Genomic DNA, 22466 nt, shown 5'->3' with positions numbered 1-22466 from the left:
AGTTTAACATTGAGCAAGGCAACAGAGATTTGTCAAATCCATGAGGTAACAGAAAAACATACAAGTATGCTTGCGAGTGAAAGTGCATGGTTTCAGTTGGTTCAAGAGCAAAGGTGGATAGTATTCAACACGTGGCAAACAAGAGCAGGCCTAACCGTGTGGCAGCCACAGGTTTTCCAAAGAAGGCACAACACTTTCCAGAAAGTCCTAAAAAGGGTGCAACCACCAGCTCTGCAACAAAAACATGAATCAGTAAAACCCAAATCTAACTTTAACTGTTGCAGTTGTGGTGCGAATCATGAGTTTAAAAGAGAGAAGTGCTTAGCATATGGTCAGCAATGTCACAAGTGTAAAAAATGGAGCCATTTCAAAGTTTTGTAAATCAAGTAAGCCTCACATAGTTTTAAAGAAAGGTTGTACAAAGAGAAAAGTTGATCAAGTAGAGTTGAAACAGTCAGCTTTCTGTGTGGATGGTGTATCATTGCTTGGTGAAAGAGTTGATGCAGTAAACTTATTAACAAGAAGTGAAGTGTTTTGTACTTTCCGGATCAATGGAAAATCCACAGAGGTCAAAGTAGACACTGGGTCAAAGTATAATGTTATATCAGCAGACACATTTGCAAGAGTGAGAACTAATGAACAACTCAATGTAACCAGCAGTATGAGACTTGCTGCTTATGGAGGTGAAGAAATTCACACCGAATTTGCAAATGAATGGGTCTTTGTACATGTCACTGTAGTAGTCCTGAATATCCTCAGTCCAGTGGTCTAGGTGAATGTGCAGTATAGAGTGCAAAGCAATTGCTTGAAAAGTCAAACCATGACAGTACCAATGTATTCTCAAATCTATTTAATCTCAGAAACCTACCCCATGATGATATTCTTGGCTCATCTGCTCAAAGACTGCTTTGCAGACAAACTAGAGCTACGTTACCTATTTCTTTAAATTTGTTGCAGCCTAAACCTAAGAACAATAAAACCATCAAGGCTCAATTGTTTAAGAAGCGTAATATCCAGAAATCTAGTTAGGACAGATCAAGCAGATTACTAGGTCCACTGAGGGGAATGAGCGACGGTACGAATTCGAACAACAAAAGGTTTTGATTGAATGGGACAGACTACAGGCATCTATGCCAAGCTGCTATCCTAATTGGTAAGCTGCAAGGGTGTGGAGTAGAGGAGGAAGCGCAGACATATTCTTGCTGTGCCAGAATCATCATCCTTGCAGAGAGCATGTATCTGTGATGCAAACTCTAAGTTAAAGAATGAGTCAGACCTTGTTTTTAGACCAGTATGTGTTCAAAAGTCTGATTCTGTTCCAGAAAGTGATTCGAACATTCCACAGGTCAAACATTTTGCCGAGACTGTCCCAGTTGCTGACTCTAATTCCCAATTTTATGTCACACAATATGGATGAGTTTCTAAGCCTAGTGTGAAATATGCTGCAACATAGACTTGATTGTATATACATGTGTATTTAGTATTGTATAATGCACGTCTATAGATTACCTGTGATTTCTGCATGCCAAATAATCTCATGACAAATTGCATTATCTATTTCTTAGAGGGAGGATGTAGATCAGAGTGTAAAGTGTGTGTGCTAATATCTTTAAGACGAATGCGAGGCTGTACGTGCATGTATAAATACCAGACATGTGCAATCCCTAGTGCTATGTTTTGTAGAAGCAGCCAGATATTGAGAATGCATGATCGCAGTTGTTAGTTTGTATACAAGTTACTTAAGTTACAATCAGTAAGCCTCTACAGTGATGTGTTTGTATGTAATAAAGCTGCTTGAACAGAACCCACGAAGATTCATTTATTCATGTCGTAACATGAAAGTGACAAAACTGAAGTTCAAATACTTTTCTTTTCAAATACTTTGGTAGCTTTTACACCCTTCAAGAATAATTTAACCTTCCTGTAAAGAAATGAAATGTAACAAATACAATTTTCCTTAGAAGATAAGATATGCATGCGTTTCCTGTATTTTTTGTCTTGTAAAGCCTGAAGTTCCCCTTCTCATTGTACTTCCCTAACTGCTGATTTCCTGAAATGTATACCAAAAACCTCAAGTGGTTTCACCAGCCATTATAAACGTATCCCCGCACCTTCTACTTTATTTACTACTACTCAGTGCTACTTTCAGTAATGACTTTATTAAATACTGTATTACTTGTTTTTTATTATAAATACGAAGTTATCAAAGTAATTCATTATCAAAGGAACCCTAACTTCTTCTAAATGTTGTACCTGAGCACCAATCTCCCCTTACTTCACTTTTCCTATAATCCTATTCAGTACTGGTGTAAATAACATTGTGCTTTAAAACATGCTTTATGCCCTTTTCACATTTGATCCTTTGCCTTACTTATCCATTAATTACTGGCCTTAACTAGGAGCAATCATAAACCCTTTTAATAAATTTTAATGTTTTGTGATCTGTCCAATATTCCTTCAACATATTCTATATGATTTCATGTGCTATATTATAGGCTTTATGAATAACACCATGACTTTTTGCTGCACTTCTCCCTAATATGTTAACATTATGATAAAGAAGTATTTAATCTGTCTGAAATTCCATCCCTTCACTCTGTATCCCCCAACTTCTATTACTCCCCTTAGTATTTTCATAAACCTGTATCGTTTAATGTGCGTCACAGCTTTGTAATCCACATTCTGTAAAGGCTAAGTACTCCTGTTCTCAAACATTGCCTTTTTTCAAAGTAACATTAGTAGTCTATACAAATAGTTTCCTCTTGTAATATTTTTATAAAACGCATACCCAGTGCCACCTTCTCCTAGTACAGTCTCTGACTTCTCCTTACATATTGCTTTTGTCGAATTCTTCTAACTGAATTTCTCTAATTCTTTTTTCAGTGTGTATTTATATTTTTACTCCGCATTTCATTCCTTCCTAGACGTCTCTTTGTACAACACATCTAAATCTCTTCTTCAGTATCTCATCCCTTGTTCTTATTCTAACTCCTTTGCCATTGTCCACATCCCATAGCATGTTTAAGGATGGAGAAATGATGGGGTCTGGTTGGAGAGATGATCAAATCAGCAAGCAAAGGAGAGTAATATTGATGGAATTGCATTCATCCTCAAGTCTTGGTGCATACCTTCATGAGGGGGACCTTGTTTGTTTTACAAAATATCACCAAGACAGTGATATATATACACTAATTTATATAGTATATATCATGGACAAAAGTAGGTTAAAAAAAGACAACTGGGTGCACAAGTCCTAGGATAAAAAAGTGCCCAATTCTAGATCTGTTGCCAGGATTGGAAAATATAACCGTGTAGAATCCTCATCACAATGAACTAGCCCTACAATTTGGTTAGGCCAGGCTCAAGTGGAGGATGGGCCCCCTGTTGTAGTAAGAAGTAGTAGTCCAGAAAAAACACAAAACCTGACAGGTGAAAAAGAGCCATAAAGATGATAGAGTGGACTACTGCAGATAAGAAATTTTATGTATTGCATTAGAAGATATGCAGATAAGTATAAAGGAAGAGTGCAAAATAAAGCAATTCATTGATGACCCCCCCAAAAAGAAAGTTTTACATAGAATTGGGATACAAAGCAAAAGGATTAGAAATACCCCCAAAAAAGTAGTAGTAGACACATTTTGGAGAAATATCTTACAAGACACCTGCAACAGCTGGAAAGACCACAGAAGTACCTCACCAAGAGGATTACTGGCCTCAAACATATGCCCTATGCAGCCCGACTGAAGAAACTCCAGCTGTACTCGATTGCATACTGCTTACTCAGAGGTGATCTCTGCCTGACATACAAGGCCATGTCCAACCCAGAATTGATGGACATGCTCCACCTAAAAAAAAAACAAATCCCCAAGAGCCCCATGCTCTAGGGATCTAAACCTCACCACAATGATAAATAGGACATGCTGGAGGGATAGATTCCTGTCCCAGAGACTCCCCATGCTTTGGAACAGGATTCCAGTCTACATTAGGCAGAGCCCCTCACTAACACTCTTCAAGAGAAACCTTGACGAGTGGATGGGAAACAGAATTTACCCCGGGGATCACTGCAGTGCCTCTGCTGGACAGAGGCACAGGGAACTAATCTAAGGGGGTGGCGAAAGCCAACACATTTTGGCTAGGCTTATAGATGCCCTTGGGCAGATAGGTTCATCTATGAAGACCTTGTGGAAACATAACAAACATGCTGAATGGATAGAAGTAAAAGAAACAGTAAGAAGTTCAAATGTACAAGATATGAAATAGGATGAAATAATGACAAGATAAATTGGAAGAAAATTAAGAAAAGCCTCTAAATGGAAAACTTTAGGCCCAGATGCAGTATCTAACTTCTGGCTAAAAGTATTAACATCTTTACGCAAAGATTTAGCACCAAGTAAGAACTACTTACATGCATACACCAAACTGAGACCATTCTGGTCAATAACCAGAAAAATGATACTCCTAGAGTGTGAACATGCAAACTATCCTAAAAATTATAAACCAGTAATTTGTCTTCCAGTGATGTATAAGCTATGTACTGGAATTGATGCTGACAGAGTTTATAGTCATTTAGAAGAAAACTCAAACATGGCAGTAGAACAAAAGGGTAACAAAAGAAAGTCATATGGAGCAAATGATCATTTGTTGTTAAATAATGGAGAATTGTAAAAAGGGAAGAATATGGCATGGATAGATTGCAAAAAAGCATTTGACAGCATCTCGCATTTGTGGATAAAGGAATGATTGCAGATGTGTAAGATACACCCTACATTGATCAACATTATAGAGACAATGAGACAGTGGCAAACCACTTTGCAGCTAAGCTGTGATAAAGGGCAAATTATTATACTAGGGATAAGAATTCAAAGGAGGTGTATTCCAGGGTGACTCTCTGTTAATGCTGCTCATTTGTCATGCCCTTAACCCATTAAGATGTCTGCTTAACGGAGTAGGTCATAGTTACAGTTTGGCTCCCAGACAGCAGCAAAGTGTAAAGACTTATCTCCTTTTGTGGATGATTTAAAACTGTATAGCTCATCAGATGAGGAGCTGAAACCGTAACTGAAAGTGGTCAAAACTTTCTTAGATGATACAAGAATCTCATGTGGCCTTGATTAGGGTTGCCAGTGTTCTTTGTGGCTAAATCTGGACTAAGGTCACACCCCTTGCATCACTCATAACTCCACCCATTTCCACCCCCTCTCCCATCCATGCTCAACCCATTTTGTGACATCATCGTGACATCAGCTGATGGGAATGCCCTCTTTCTGTTCAGGATGCCTGCTTTCAGCCGATTTCTCCCCAGTTGCCATAAACACTGTTCAAAACTCTCACTCTGCATACTGTCTTCTGCTTTACTTCTACAGTGATTACAGATATTTGGATTTAATTTAAAACATTTATTTCAAATTTTTGTAGCACAAACCACTGATGCACACTTGCTAAACAAAGCAATACAGTCTCACAATAAAAACAGACTTAGCATTAAAACTACTCTTCTACAATGATTTGGATTTTATTTTTTACATTTTGCAGCACAACGATGCACAAACACTGACAGACATCTGGTAAACAAAGCAATACTTTGACAGGTAATAATGTCCTCACGTCAGCATTTGTCATTCTGCAGTTTGCCAATGTGACCAAACAGATTGTCATGTATAAAAGTAAGCATCATCAATCCATCGACATATATGTTCTGTAAATGGATGGGAATGTGATCCTGTTTACAGCTGGCAATATTGCATTGAATAATATTAGCACAGGCTTGAATATGGAGTGTGAATTTCAAAGTTGTTTTATGAGCAGCTCCCTCTTGTACATTTCACATCTATTGATCATTTACTTCACATGGTTCTAAACATCTACTCTAGCTTATCTTGTAAGTCATTAATTGATAATGTAACTGTTCTTTTGCTGCTGTCAGTAGTTTCATCAACCACCCACACAAGACCCTCCTTCAAGATCATAATCAGCCTGATTGTATGCTGTGATGGCTTAATGCCCCCTGTCCATGAATCTCTTGATACTGCTGTTCTCAGTCACGTAGCATCATTGGATCCCTTATGAGACCTAGAATTAAAAGACACCAAAGAACCAAAAGACAAAAGATAAATGCCTGAAATACCAAAAATGGGGACATTTCCAACTGTAAGTAGTTTTTGCAGGTAGTAAACATCTCTGCACCTGCCATGTGGGGGGAGGTGCAAGGGCCTGCATACTCTCAAACTTATACATACCAAATCTGTCATTTTACAAGTGCAAGGAAGATGGAAATCTGTAAAAACAAATGCATCACTGTCATTGCACACTTAGAAATTAAGAAGCAAGATAGGCATGCTGCTGTGTGGCCACATAACACTGGGAATCAAAAAAGAGGTCTGCACAGTCTAGGGTATGCACAGGGTAGATTCAAAGTATGAAATAATACCAAAGTTATAAAAAACAATTAGTGTTTTCGCTATGCTGTGCATACCCTAGACTACTTGGACCTCTTTTCTGATGCTAAGAAATTACACCAACACTGATTTCCTAAATGACTGGTGTTCTTTTCCTCGACATCTTGTGATTAGGGCATTCAAGAAATTTGACCTTAGCCACCAGTTGATATAACAGCATCATTAGACCTCTCTTTCCTCTCATCTGCACTATTTCTTTACTTTTTATTTCAGTCTTAGTTGTCTGATGTTACTGAGCATGATACTATACTGCACGGACTAATTTGTACTACAATTATTGGATTACATTGCAAATGCAATAACTTTTCATGTACATAGAATGATAATACTCATTGCATATTTCTAACAGTAATTAATTGTCTCTTTCTAATTTCATTGCTCCATTGTTTATTAATCACTTAAATATCTACTGTTTGATATCCCAGAAAGTGGGCTAATCCAAACTAGACCCATTGTAGCTACACTACCTTTGCTGGCTTCTGAAATTACTGCCCGCAATCTTGCTGCCTTCCCATCATAAATATAAGTCTTTCTCTTTCCATGCTACAATATCCAAAGTCAAACTGCTGCCAGTTTGAAAAGTGCTCCTGCTCTCGCTCGCACTACCAAAAGGAATTGAATTGAGCTCAATTCCGATAGGCTGGTAGCCCTCATGTGATAAGTGAGCTCCTTCTGACAGGCTGGTAGCCCTCACATGATGATGTCAGCATCATGTCCAGTTTTGAATCAAATTCCTAACCGGGCAACTTGTCAAAAAAATGGACAGTCTGGTCAAAAACTGGATAGCTGGCAACCCTAGCCTTGATAAATGTGCAAAAGCAACATCTAAAGCAAGAAAAGCTGCAGCACTGAGACGGGAATGTCATGTATAGGAACCTGAGCAGGGGGCAGTGTACAAATATTTGAACTGATGAAGGATGGACAATAAAACATGAACAAATACAGACAAAACTCAGTACATTCTCAAAGACTAAAATTAATACTGAAAGCAGCCCAGACATCTTGGAGCAAAGTCCAAGCTGTAAACCAATCTGCTCTTCCTGTTTACAGTTTTGCAGTGACTGACTGACTCCAAAAGGTACAGGATCAACTGGACAGGAAAACCAGAAAAATGCTTCATGCTTAGCAAATGGTATAAGGTTGGTATACACTTATTTTTATATATATTCTTCATTCTGAAGGAGGTGTGGGCCTCCTTGAAATTAATTGATTACATGTATAGATTTGCAGTCGTAGGATTGCATACATATCTGCTCACCTCATCAGATCCAAACATAGTGAAAGTTTTCACACATGAAGAGAACAAATCTGATGACTTTGCTAATTAGCTTAGCAGAAACGTGTCTGTGTGATGTGGGGATGGAAACCAAACCAGAAGTAGACAAAAATCAGGCAGCAACTGAATGTGCCAAAAAACAAAAGAATAAGAGGAGGATTGGATGAGAGGTTAAGAAATGTGGAAAAGGCATAAATATAGTTGTAAGCGCAGAAAACTCTTGGCACAACCTCATGTCGATCAGAATCTGACTCAGAAATGGCTAAGGAGAGGAATTTTAACCAAAAGATGAAAAGTTAATATTAGCGGTCCAGGATAGCAGACTATATACATGTTGGCTTACAAAGCCCATTCAACATGGGGGAGAAACGGATAAATGTAGGTTCTACAAAACAGAACTGGAAACAGTCACACATCTTATTGCTGGGTGTGATACACTAATGGCAGAGGGCTTGTATACTGAAAGGCATAATAATGTGGCACGACTGTTGCATTTTGGGTTGTGCAAACATTACAATATTGAAGTAGCTGAGAAGCGTTGGAAAAATGATCCGCAAAGCATTGTAGAGAATGAAGTTTATATCACATGGGATCACCCATTACAACAGTTCAAAAAATAGATGCAAGGAAACAAGATATAGTAGTCCATGAATAGAAGACAAAAGTGGCATTGATCATTGTAATTGCTACACACAATGATTACAATAATATATAGAGAGAAACTCATAAAATACCATGATTTCCAGGCAGAAATGAAGGCAATGTGGAAGGATACCCAGACAGTTCCAGTAGTAGTAGGGGAAATGGGTCGCATAAAAAAGAATTTAGTCTTGGTTAGATAGGTATGCATAAGTCATTATACTGACATTCCTGGGACTGCTTCAGTGGCACATACTTCAGTTACCAGTAAGTCAACTGGTGATAGGCCTAAGCAACCATCTGTCATGGCTTCCTTCTGGAAAATGCCCCCAAGGAGAAGGATGCTAATGATCAGCAGTCCGTGGAGAGAATTAGATTAAAAATATGTGTACAGACACATGTACATTTACATGCACATCAGTGTAAGAAATCTGGACAAAGCCAGAAATAATGAGGAACAAAAAATAGGGACAAATTTCAAATATTGCCTGTATAGCCTTAGAAAGTTGCTATATTTTCCAAAGGATATGAAGTCGGAAACTCAAATGTATGTCATTGTTTAATATTATTGAGTGACTTCAGTGCTCACTGATTTGCCAGAAAGTACATACATTTTATGAGAACAGCCCAAAAATAAGTAAAAACCTGGACATTCTGTGAAAAGTTGAGAGGTATGGAATGGTGTAATATATTGTATTTAATTATAATCTTTGAATCTGGTGAAGCGTAGTGAATTACACCTGGTAACTGTAATATGTAGCAATACAAGAAAGTACAATACCATTGTGTATTTCCTTTTCTTCTGCATTTCGAATTAATTCTAGTAACATGGTTTATACTATATCTCTGCTGTGTATTTTCATTTGCCGTATTAATTCATTACATCCATGTTTGACTCATGACTTTCAGGGTATTTTTCATTAGAGTATTGTATAAAGCTTTTAATAGTCAGCAAACATTAAAAAGTTCTTATAGTGATTATGATTTACACCATCAGTATTTTTACATAACTTCCAAATCTGTGTACCTGGGTATTTTGTAGTGCATACAGTGTTGCAATTATTTTCCAAGGTGGGGGGAAGAAATGGTTAAGTGCCTTCCTGAAGTCAGTAACTCAGCAAGTTTTGGTAATCATCTGTAAGTGGTGCTAACTCTAGTCTCACGTTAGAGCGTAAAAGTGAGCAGTACCAGTCACAACCGAACAGTGGTGAGAAGCTGAAATGTCTCTAAAATATTAGATACATCTTTGTGCTATACTTTTTTAAACTCGAAGTGTTGCTTTTAAAGCAGCTATAAAACACTGACATCTATACTTTATTGTAACTGGTAATATGTGGACCAGATAAATCTCCTTGCTTTACTGAGAATTGTGATTTTTTTCCACCGACTGTTATTTGGCTGATTTTGACATGGATATTAAGGTTTATGACTTGAGCTTTTCTTCACTCTGCTGTCAATGTGAATTTCTTGAAAAACATAACATAGTTATGGTCAGAAACTTGAGCATAATCCTGTATGTTAGGATCAGTGTGCTGTGTAGGTGGCTTTTTATAAAAATTGAAGCCATTTGTGCTAGTTTTAAGTTCAGTTTGACTCTGTGTTGAACTCGTACCTCTCAACCTCACAGCACAAAAAATGTGGACAAAGCCAGAAAAAAATAGGGTTATTTCAAATATTGCTCCTATAAACTTAGAAAGGTGATAGAATAACAGATTCATCATCATTATATATCATTATATATTTTCTGAAGGATATGAAGTCTGAAACTCCAACTGTATGTCATTGTTTAGTATTATTTGGTGACTTCAGTCCTCAATGATCTGCCAGAAAAACCACATAATAAGATGCAAAAATCTGGACCTTCTGCAAAAATCTGGACAGTTGAAAGGTGTGGTTGAACTTAAAAATTAGCCTTATGTTTGAAGAGTCGTAGCTTAGCTATGCAGCTATAAAACTTGACCATCTTTACTTAGATAATCTTATAATATTGAAGTTTTGAAAAAAATTACAAGCCTATGTTTTTGTTATTAGTTAATTTTAGTGGAAATTATTTTATTGGAAATGTTTTATCAAAATGCAAAATGAGTAATTTTTCTTATTCTGTAGACAGAAATAGCACAGCTTCAGGAGCAGCTAGCATTAAAAGATGCGGAGATCGCAAGGCTACAGCGCCAGATATCAATGAGGAATTCTGCAGACTTGCAAAGTTCAGAGACAGGTAAGAGTTTGTGCCCATTTCAGTTTATTTGTTGTCATTAACACTTGTCTGACTTTTTTTAAGTGACTCCTTGATCCCATATGCAAAAATGGAAAAAGGGGTTGCGGACGTATGGATTACTTTTTTTTTTTAGATAAATTGACGTTTGGCATTTAAATAAACTAAAGAAAAGTGAGTGTCAGAAGACACTGCATCAGTCTGAAAGCTAATGGTTAGGAAATCAATTTAGAAGAAATGGATCTAATTTCCAGAATAATTGTGAATGATCTTTTGTGTATGTGGCAGATTCACATGTAAGAAAAATAATTATCTGTTCCTCAGCAGGTGCTCTAATGTGAGAGTACACTATTTTAATATTTGGTTATCTAAACTGGTGCTTACAGCATGCTTTTTAGAAATAAATCAGAAGTATTTGCAGTAATCTATAATAATGGTTAACAATGATGATGATCCAGTCTGTGAAGAACTTGTGTTGTAGTGTCATCTATTGGGGAAGTGAAAGGTGTTTGTTATATTTAGTTCAGCAAAACATCCACAGATTGGATGTGTGGGCTTATCCTTCTTGTAGTGATTAGAAACACACAATATGCTGTTTTCACAAGTGTCAATGTGTTGTTGCAACCAGTTCACTTTTCTTATGGTAATTTTCATTTTTCTCTTTATGTAGCAATTTACTAATGAAAACAGACATTTTTTATTAAAATATTCTGCTCCTTCAGATGTTCTTCATGTATCAATGTTGCAGTCATCACCCATGGGTTATCCCTGCTGTGGTAGGCCTCATCCGGCCCGAATACCAGAGTCAATGTTTTTCTGCGTTGGCTGCTGTCACTTGCTGCCTGACATCAGGTCGTCAGTGCCATAAAGGAAGGCAGCCGATGCCATTACATCAGTCTTTTTTGCCGTGGAACCCATAGCATAAGCAGTTTGCAAGTGTGCCGGTCAGTCACTACCAGAGTTTGAATTACAGCTGAAAACATCTAAAGCCAAGTACCCCATTGGGGACCCTTTTTTCTTGCACTAACAGATGTCCAAAAAAGTTAACAATTGCCTCACCTGTGGAAAGCAAATACCACGATGACACTTCCATTCATAATGCACCACTTGTTTAGGCCCAGACCACGACATCCCCTGGTGCCGATTCTGTGCCCTTTTTAACACGAGAACCATTTGTCTTAGAGCTCTTATTGGAGCCAGGTTTTTCATCTTTCGTCTTCCATTTTCCTTTGCGAAATGGCGTTCATCAGCCAACAATCTGTAGACATTCTGAAAAAATGTAAGGATAAAGATAGCAACAGACCACACAATGCTAAGCCTTCCGATGACTCCACCGCTAAGCAGGTCATCAGTTCTCCGGAATTCAGAGAGGTGCCTTTGCAGCCCCTGATGCCTGGTTCACTACCTTCATAGGCCTCTGCTGAGACTCTTTTGGAGTCCAGTATGCCACAGAAATCTTCGTCTTCCAAGCCTTTGGTTGTCTCTGTGTTGGTTGGGTCTAGAGCCGCGAGCTTCTGAGGAGGTTTTTCGCACTACCGAATCTAGACAAAAAAAATGACGTCTTCTCCAACTACCATTTCTCTCAGACCAGTGGATACTCTTAGGCCTAGAGGCAAGTCCACTTCTAGGAAAACTACCTCTATCCACCATTTTATCCCTGCACCACCACCCCCAAGCTCAAATGCTTAAAATGGCAGAGGATCTTATCACCTTTATCAGGGGTAGTCAGGCCACAGCTTCTAAAAGGAAAAGAGATCTTTCTCCTGAAATACTGAAAGAGCATGATTCTGAGGAGTTTGATTATTCAAATTTTGAAGAGGAACAACAACCTCTGACTGCTTATGAGGATTCAGATGTAGAGGAATCCATTCCTTCTGCCTCCCCACCAGAAGATCTTTCCTTTGGGGAAACCCTTCACACCCTCAGGGAACATTTAAACTGGGAATCCCAGGACTTCCCTCAGTCTAAGAAAAGACTAAGAAAAGACGGAGAGTTTCTAGACCTGCCCCAGCACAGACCCTTGGCCATCCCTCCAATCTTAGAGGTGATTGATGATGCCTTCTATGAATCTAGCTTAACTCCTGATGCCTTCCCACCTGCTCCCAGAAAACCTGACCGGTATTAGAGTACCGTATTCTCACAAATACCTGTACAGAAATCCTGCTGCAGACTTGGAGGTCATTACACAGGGACCAAAATGAGCTAAGGCTAGTTCTGCAAAGAATCCTACTCCTACTGACAAGGGCTCCTGAGCTCTGGACAGATGGGGTAAAAAAGTATACACCTCTGCAACCTTGGCTATCCGAGCACTCAACTGTCAGTTCCACATGTTAACATATCAACAGCACACTTTGGAACTGTTAAAACAAAAGATTTCAACCTTTCCTGACTGTGCAAGTTCGAAAGAGTTAGCAGATTTACTGCACTGTACTTGTCAAGTGGCCTGACACTCATTACACTGTGGATATGATGCCCTAGAAGCCTCAAGCAGGGCAGCAGTGTCAGGATCTGTCATTAGGAGACGTGCATGGTTGAAGGAACAGCCTCTCCCTGATCATGTCAAATCTAAATTACTTGATGCACTCTTGGATAAGGACCATTTGTTTGGAGTAAAACATACCATACCCCAAGATTCTCACTACACCTTTCTAAACATACTGGAAAATATAAAGATAGAACCCTAATACTGGGTGATTTTAACTACCATGCCATTAACTGGGAAAAATACTCATGTACCAACACCTTTGTTCTTGGAATTCATAAATTCCAATGCCCTGGATCAACTAATCCATAGTCAATATAACATGGAAATCAATGTACCTATGGTCAGTCAGGTCTGACCATAAGCTAATCACCCTTAACATCCACATCCCACCCCCACCCCCAGTAAAGAAACCACCATAAAAAAACTCCAAAGCCAACTTCATGCAGTCAGAAGTCAAACTTCATGACACCCATGCAGACGGAACTGAAAGTTCAACTGCTGAATCCTATACTAAGGCACTGTACGAGCACATCCACACAGGCATTGATCGTGACAGCCCAGATTGAACCAAAATGCTCTCATCCAAAAGGAAGCCAATCTGGTGGTCCCTGCCATAAACAAACTTTACAACAAAAGAAGAAACTTTGCAGAAAAGAGGAAAATCCCAGGATGCAAAAACTCCCTTACTAGCCTCAGTAAGAAACTGAGATGCCCTTATAACTATGCAGTGCCAACCACAGGTACAAAATGCACTCTAAAGCCAAGAATACAGCATCCATGGGACCAGATGACATCCGGGAACTGGCACCTCACCTAAGTGTCATGTTTAATCATAGCCTCACATCCCAATCCACAAGGGGAATCCACCTGAAAACTACCGCCATCAGTCTGACAAGCCTTATCTGCAAGGCCATGGTCATGGAACTTAAAGACATTGGCAACCTTCAAACACTGACCCCACCCAGTTTGGGTTTGTGAAGGGCCGATCTTGTCTCCTGAACCTGATTGACTTCTTTGAATCAGTCTCCAGAGCCATGGACAAGGGTAAGGTGGTCCACACAGCCTATCTAGACCCACTCTGGAATCATAGATAAACTTACTAAGTTGGGCATTAATCCCTATGTCACCCAATGGGTTGCTAAATGTGATAGAACCCACACTGAAGTAGCCTCCAAATCCAGCTCCAGACAAGTGACAAGTGGAGTACCTCAGGTTCAGTCCTGGGGTTGGCAGAAGTACAGGTCAACACTAAGGGACTGGAGCCATTATTGAATCCCAAATGATGTGGATACTCTACAAAGGGCCTTACAGAAACAGATGCTTGGTGCCAGAGGCTCATTGCCAAGAAATGTATTGTTATTTACCATATAGGTGGCAGTACACTAACACAGAAAGTGTGATAAGAGACTTAGGGACACAACCACATCACCACAACAGATCCTTCTATGTGGCACACCTCATTACAAGGGCTTTTCATCCAGAAAAAGGAGGTCATTGTCCCACTGTACTCATCCCTCATTAGACCCATTATAGAATACAATTTGGTATGTACAAGACATCTGCAACAACTGGAAAGGCCTCAGAAATACCTCACTAAAAGAATCACAGGCCTAAAGCAAAACTCCAGATATACTCTGTCCAAGGCCATGACTTAAAGAAATCCCAATCCCTCAGAGCCCAGGGCTCTAAACCTTAAACATGCTGGAGGGATAGATTGACCCAGAGACTGGAATAGATTGCCCAGACATGTCATCAAGAGGAACCTTGACTGGTGGATGGGAGAAAAGGAAATTGTTATGGCTAGGCTTGTATAGGCCCTAGGGCTGATAGCCTAGTACCAACCTATGAACCTATGAACCTATAAAAGCAGAGGAGGTGCTTAAAAAGATGGAAGACAAAGCAAAATCTATGCAAACAGTAAAATATTTCCTTCAGGTACACCCTCCTAGGTTCAGCAGGAATTTTCCCTCAAAACACTGGTCCTTTCCTGCACCTTGCAGACAGAGGCAAGGTAAGCCCTGCAGGGACAGATTACCCAGACTCCTATCCTAGGCACAGCAGAGAACCAAGCAGCGGACCACTACCACTCCAAAGGCAGGGAGTTCTAAGCCATCCCTCTATGACAAAAACTCGTAATGACTCCCTCTCCCCTCTCTGCTCTTTTTTCATTCACCAAAAACTAGGAGGAAGGCTCTCCCTCTGCAAAGAAAATTGGCTTTTCGTAACAAAGGACCAATGGATGTTAAAGATCTTTTTTCAAGGGTAAATTTCTCTTTCAACGAACTCCCAATTCACAGAGGGTACTCAGACTTACCTCAAAAACAGTGGGCAGAGGCATTGAAAAAAGTCCAAGCTCTCATATCCCAAGGGGCAATATAACGTGTCCCCTCAGATCAAACAGGCAAATGCTTTTATTCCAGACTATTCCTTGTTTCAAGAAAAGAGGGCACTTGGCACCCCATCCTGGACCTATCCATTCTGAACACCTTCCTGGTGGTCCCCAAATTCAAAATGCTAACTTTACAGCAGCTGCTGCCTATGCTGACAAAAACTGGTTAGTTACCTTAGATGTAAAAGATGCCTACCTCTACATCCCCATAAGGGAATCTTGCAGAAAATTCCTTCACTTCAGAGCAGGCTCACAACACTTTCAGTTCTCTGCACTACCCTTTGGCTTACAACACTTTCAGTTCTCTGCGCTACCCTTTGGCTTATCTACTGCTCAAGGGTATTCACCAAATGCTTAGCCCTGACCATAACCTTTTGCAGACAGAAAAATATACACATTTACCCTTATCTAGACTGCCTCATTCAGGCAGATTGCAAAGAAAAGCTCCTCAAGGACCTGCTCTTTGTCAAAACCCTCCTAACCTCTTTAGGGTACACCATCACTGAGATAAATCAAGGCAAACACCTTCCAGTAAGATCATTTTCTTGGAGCACTGCTGGACACAGCATCCAAAATGGCTTCCCTGTCCCCAGAAAAGCAGAGCTTCCTGCCTCTCTATTTTACCCAGCTGGCTTTCAGAAGTCACCTCACTGTGAAGAAGTTCATGCAAGCCTTGGGGTACATGGCTTCTTGCATCCTTCTAATTCCTCTGGCCAGGCTTCACATGAGAAAACTTCAGTGGTACCTAAAGAACCTTTGGTGTCAGCATTCTCAACCTCTAGAGACTTCTCTACCTCTGATCCCCTGTATAAGGGCAAAGTTTCTCTGGTGGGCAAGGGTCTGTGCCCAGAACAAGGGTCTTTCCTTTACCATCTTTCCAACTGGGCAGACCATTACCACAGATGCCTCAGACATAGCTTGAGGCATTCATCTAGAAGGCAGGTGCACCCAAGGTCTATGGGATGATCAGTCTATGGGATGATCAGCACTTTCCCTTGCATATCAACCAGAAGGAAATGATGGCAGTACAAAAGGCTCCAACATCCTTCACACCCCATCTGAACCCAGGGGTTCTCATCAGCTGAAACAATTCTGTACCAGGGAGTACCACCACCTAGCATGGAAGGTGGATGCCTTGACCTTTCCCAGGATCACCCTCTTTGTGTATGCATTCCCTCCTCTGCCTCTAAGTCCCAAGGTACTGATTAAGATAAGGGAGGAGAGAACAAAGGCCATCCTCATTGCTCCAGATTGACGCAGACAACATTGGTACCCTTTACTGCACAGCCTGACATTACGGCCTCCCAGGCAGTTCCTCTGAACCCAGATCTCTTAACTCAGGTGGGGGTGGGATGCTGCACCCAGACTTCCAGACTCTTAAACTATCAGCATTGCAAATACTCTAAAGGCAACCAAGGGGCCCCTGTTAATCAAACAGATCCTAGACATTATCACAGAGGTCAGAATGCTCAGCACCAGAAAATCTTACCCAGGAAAATGGAAAAGATTCTGCTCCTGGAGCTAGTCCAGGGGGGACAGTACCTTACAACCTTCCATCCCCCTTATCCTGGACTACCTAGCAGAGTTACTTAATAGTGACCTCTCCTTCTCCTCTATTAAAATCCATGCCTCAGCCATTTCAGCTCATTTTGATACAGAACAGCCCCTGTTCTCCCACCCTTTGATTAAACAATTCCTCAGATGGGCTAATAATATTAGACCTCCCAGAAGGCCACCCACTCCAGCCTGGGACCTGAATTATGTTTGGAAAAACTAACTTTACCACCCTTTGAACCTGCTGCTTCAGCAGAACTAAGATGCCTCTCCTGGAAGACTGCTTTTCTCCTAGCTATCACCTCAGCCAGAAGGGTTTCAGAACTTCAGGCACTGATGGCCATTGAGCCCTTCATCATCTTCCATGCAGACAGGTTCTCCCTGAGGTCTAGTCTCTCCTTTATGCCCAAGGTGGTATATAATGCAATTCTCAACCAGGCCATACATCTACCCACCTTCTTTCCTAACCCTAAAAACAAGGGGGAAAGAATTCTGCACTCACTAGACATGCACAGACAACTCGGATACTATCTGGACCGCTTTTCCACAGGGGCAGAGGGGAAGCCCATTTCCAACCAAACCATTTCCAAATGGATATCACACTGTATCCATTTCTGCTACAGACTGCATGGGAACCCCCACCCCAAGTCTATTCGGACCCATTCCACTAGGGCATCCTCCATTTCAACAGCATTCCTCAGAGGAATTCCCACCAGGGACATCCTGGAAGCTGCCACCTGGACTTCTGTCCATACCCTTACCAAGCATTACCACCTACCTCTATTTTCTAAGGCTAGGGCAGGGTTTGCCTCTGCAGTTCTGCAGGACATGCTGACCCGGTCCTAGGTTTATTAATAATCCTACCACCCCTCTCCATAGCTTTGGGAATCCTCCCACAGGTCATGACTGCAACAGTGAAACACGAATAACATAGTACAGTTGTGTACACTTACGATAAATGTAGATGTTGGAGTGTATTCACTGTTGCAGTCCTGGTTTCCCACCCTCCTTCCCCTTTGTATCTTCTTTCTTTAGGGAGACATAAGTTTCTAACTGTAACTTTTAGCCACCAGGACCACTTTACCATGTCTACTTGGGCCTCTGACTGGTTAGGGCAAGAAAAACTGATGTAACTGAGTTGGCTGCCTTCCTTTATAGCACTGATGGCCTGACGTCAGCCAGCAAGTGACAACAGCCGACACAGAAAAACATTGACTCTGGTATTCAGGCATGTCGAGGGCTACTACAGCAGGGATAACCCACAGGTGATGACTGCAACAGTGAATACACTTGAACATCTACATTTATTGTAAGTGTAAACAACTACTTTCCAGTGGATCTGGTTAATAGTAATGTAATTCTTTTCTTAACCTTAAGTCACAATGGTACTCATCTCTAGATCTTGTGTTATGTCCTGTTTTTTCTTCAAATGATAACATGGATGGAAGGGAAGTGCTTAATTTCAACCTTTATTTTTATGTCAGTTAGAAAGTCAATTTGAAGAAACTGAGGTATTTGTATCGGCGATTCAAACTACAGGCCAGACAAAGCCATCATTTTTCACTTGATTTTGTCCCTAGAGGAAGATGCCAAGATGCAAAGACAATTAAATATGCTCATTTTGAATCATGCCCATTTGATGGGTCCTACAACCCTTTTAGTCCCAGGGCACAACAAAGCTAGCCGATAGCATCTGAGAGTTCCATTTTAGGTAATGTGAATCTAAGTGCTTAGCATAATTCCTTCCATTTCCCATGAAGGAGAGGATATCTAGTCCTGGCTCCACTTCCCCCATGGAAGAAATCATGTCCAGTCATGCCTCCCCCCATGTCCAGTCATGCTTCTCCTCTCCATGGTGGCAAGCATGATTAGTCCCACCTCTCATACCCCATGAAGAAGAGCATAATCCAGCCCCTCTTTCATAGCCTATTTTTTCAACAGTTTGAGCATCTCCTCATCTAATGCCTGTAGCACTGAATGGCACTGTTTTTGCTTTTTTTGTGTACAAGGTAACTAACAGATGCCTGTGCTTGTCTATGATATGCTTCAAGCATAGAATGACCTGGGTGTTCATGACCTTCTTCAGGTAGTGACTATTTTCTGAGAAGGAGAAAACCCATCAGGACAGTCTACACTGTACCTCAAGCATGGGTACTGTGTCCAGAGAAGAGGTCATCAGGGACATTTGTAAAGGACAAATGTATGATTCCCATCACCTATCTGTAAAGTCAGAATCTTGGTGACCTGAGAAGCCCTAAGGAAAAAAAGAAACTCGTTTACCTCTGGACCCAGGAGCTGCTTGCCTGTGTTTATGTGGTATGAGAGGCAAAGAGCCAGTGCAAGTCTGCACTAGTCAGTAATGGCTTCCTAGCATACACTGAAATGTGCACTTTAGGTGGTGCCTAATGCTGAAAGCCTCTGCAAAGCTATACTGTGGTGTTAGGCTGTTGTCACTACATTCATTCGTTTATAAGTTTGACAAGATTTTATCTGTTACACAGACTTCTGATTATGTCAGGGTTTTAACAAGCTCAACAGGTATGAAAACTATGCAAGACTTCCACCTTTGCTTATCTCCTAATCCTGAGTTCAGCCACTGAAACCATACTGAAGGAATTAAGAGCTATTTCTGCACAGGTAGCTCAGGTGCTGTGTTGTTGTGACTGCAGGGGCTGCTAAGTTACCAGGTAGCACTGGCAGACATGGAAGTCCAGTCTTTTGACTTCTGCATTGTCAGCTCATGATGTACAGGTTGCCCACCCGGTATGGGGAACTTGTGTTTGAAGGAGTGGAGATTGATGATTTTTCATTAATTTTCAGCGAAAATCTTAAGTTGGCTTTCAGTTCCTCTTCATGCAACAGTCCTCCACTCTGAGAAACCTATAGGCTGGACTTCCCCAACTGCCACTTTAGTGGAGTTTTCTGAAGTGTGCCATAAAGTTCCCATTGAATGACAGAGCTCAAGTGTAAGTGGCCTCATCAGAGAGGGGAGCCTACTGTGTCATCTCATATCAGTTTAGGGGTACTTAAGGCTGTTATCCCTCTCAGTTCTCTACACATACACAGCAGAAGTTGTCAGACCCACTTGAGAGAGCATCAGGTAATCCTATACTAGGTGTCATAGCTCAAGGAATCGACAGAAGTAAATATTTGTCTTTTAGGAGCTTTGGCTGAAGATGGGTGATATTGTACAGTTAGTAATTATGTCTGCTTTGTCAGTAGTAGACCAAAAAAAATTCTTGGACTTGTACACTGCCCAGTGCAGACATACTCCTGCATGCAGATTCCCCATAACCCGACACTTTGTATGTGATAGTCACACATTCATTTTTGGGAAGACCATGGGTTCATGTCTTAAGGTAATAGTGAATGTGGGAATGTATTTTTAGACTTGTTTGAGGAGAGTAAAGATGGTCTGTCTTTGAAACAAGCAAAGACAGTGAGACCCCCCCCCCCCGATCTAATTCCTTTTGAAAAGGTTTTGATTCTTATGAGTTCTATCTTGGTCTGGGCTCAGGCTAATACTCATCCACAACCAACACAAACAAAAGTATTTGAATGCATATCCAAGGAAAAAAGCAGAGGAGTCTTTATTCATTCCACCCATGGAACTGTTTTTCAAGGGTGGCAGGGAAGTTGTCAAATGGCAACTTGTTAAACCAAAATCACCTGATCATATGTGCCGCCTTTGCTCTTGTGTGAGATTACAGTTTAGAGGAGATAGGGGATTTTGCTTTTTCCCCATTGAAGTATGATGTAGGAGTTGGTGTATATAATTAGCAGAGGATGTCGGGGGCGCAAGTGGAGTTCCCCCGATACAAAAAAAATTTTTTTTTTTTTTCTGTACCATACATTTCAAGCAGTTGTCCTTGATAACTTATAGTTTAATATGTTGCCATTTCAAAAAAGAAACATACGCCTGATTCCTAGTTATCCTGTTTTGGCAGCCAGGAAGAAAAGTAGCTGGGCTCCTGTTGCACTGGAGTGGTGAGCCTTTTACCCCACAGTCCTTGAGCTGACTCAATGTAGTTATCTTCAGCCCATTATAGATCCCAGAAATGACAACATTTTTCCTACCGTGCTATCTGACAGAGTTCAAAGCTTTGGAAACATCTAACAAAAACATAATTGGTTTCCCACATCTCAGAGGCGATGTCTATTAATTATTCTCTTCATTTGTTTCAGCACTTTCATGTGAATCCAGTTGTTGGAAAAGCTTTCCAAGCTTCCTGAGTCTGAGGACATGGTGGACCTCATTCACACTGTCTTTGATATCTTAAGGTGGGCTTTCTTGTAGTCTGCTGCAATTTTTTACAATTCTAATGCCACGGTCAGGGTCACAGACTTAGGTGTGTTTTTGCACAAGGTGGAGCTGCTGAGGCAAAGGCAGTGTGAAGGGTTTGGATTTTTTATGATATTGTCCTGTGACTGATCACCTGAATACAGGTATGGTGACCAAAAGGTACTAAATGTAGATGAATAGACTTCAGGCTGGTTCCTTTTAAGACTTTTGAAGTTAGTAATCCTAATTAAGTTTATTGGTATTGTAGTGTGTAACGTTTGTTCTTGATGTGTTTGGAATATTTCATCATTATTCAAGGAAGGTGTTAATGTTACTGAGGCAAGACTAAACTGATGTGACGCTTCTAATAGTAAAGACAGAGATGTAGCTTGGAGGCTCGTATACTTTTCTTGAGGATGAAACAAACAACAAATCCTTAGTGTTCATTCAGTAAAATAATCTAGACCAAAACTGGTCTGCTGATATTAAAAAAAAAAAAAAATATATACATATAAATATATATATATATATGTATATATATATATATATATATATATATATATATATATATATATATATATATATATATAATTTAAGCAACACATCTGTCTGGATGCTCTGCCGAATTCAACTCAGTTAAAACTTTCTTTCAGCTTTTCCCGGTTAAGGGTGGCCACAGAGGAATTCTGGTCCATAATGATTTGGCAGTGAATTTTTACAGTGTCTAGTTGCCAGCCTGGTGCTCAACCTTCAAAGAAGGCACACCCATTCATGCACGCACCTACCTGCATATCTTTAGACGTCATTCGATCGTGGGGAGGACATGCAGACTCCACACAGAAGGCGCTCCAGCCAAGAATCAAATGGGAGAACCTCTTGCTTTGAGGTGACAACGCTAACCGCTGCACCACCACGGCACTGCCAAATTCAAATCAGTATTCTATTAAAAAAAACATTAGAGTGAAAACAGTATAAATGATATAATATAGATTTAACATACTGAATTATAAAAAGATGTCAGAAAATACTCATAGCTGTAATAATGATTATTCTAATTCTGTCTAAAAGTGCTCAACCAATAATGCTTTTAGACATAATTAGGATAATCATTATAACATCTATGAGTATTTGCTGTTGTCACTCTAATGGTTTTTTAAAAGATCACTGATTT

The 22466-nt window shown here is 40.3% G+C and overlaps 1 protein-coding gene across 1 annotated transcript in view; it reads left to right on the top strand.

The window, feature by feature from the left end:
• Window positions 1-22466, top strand: part of PPFIBP2 (PPFIA binding protein 2) — a gene marked incomplete in the record, with an annotated part of 2221164 nt that overhangs the window by 1728430 nt on the left and 470268 nt on the right. The window contains 1 exon segment of the mRNA XM_044058974.1: window positions 10477-10588. Within this exon segment, the coding sequence (XP_043914909.1) occupies window positions 10477-10588 (112 nt within the window).

Source organism: Protopterus annectens, chromosome 17.part0, assembly GCF_019279795.1.
Source record: "Protopterus annectens isolate FY-2018-M chromosome 17.part0, PAN1.0, whole genome shotgun sequence".
In the NCBI taxonomy this organism is placed as follows: Eukaryota; Metazoa; Chordata; order Ceratodontiformes; family Protopteridae; genus Protopterus; species Protopterus annectens.
Note: the sequence above shows the minus strand (reverse complement) of the source record. Positions and strands in the feature narration are given on the sequence as shown.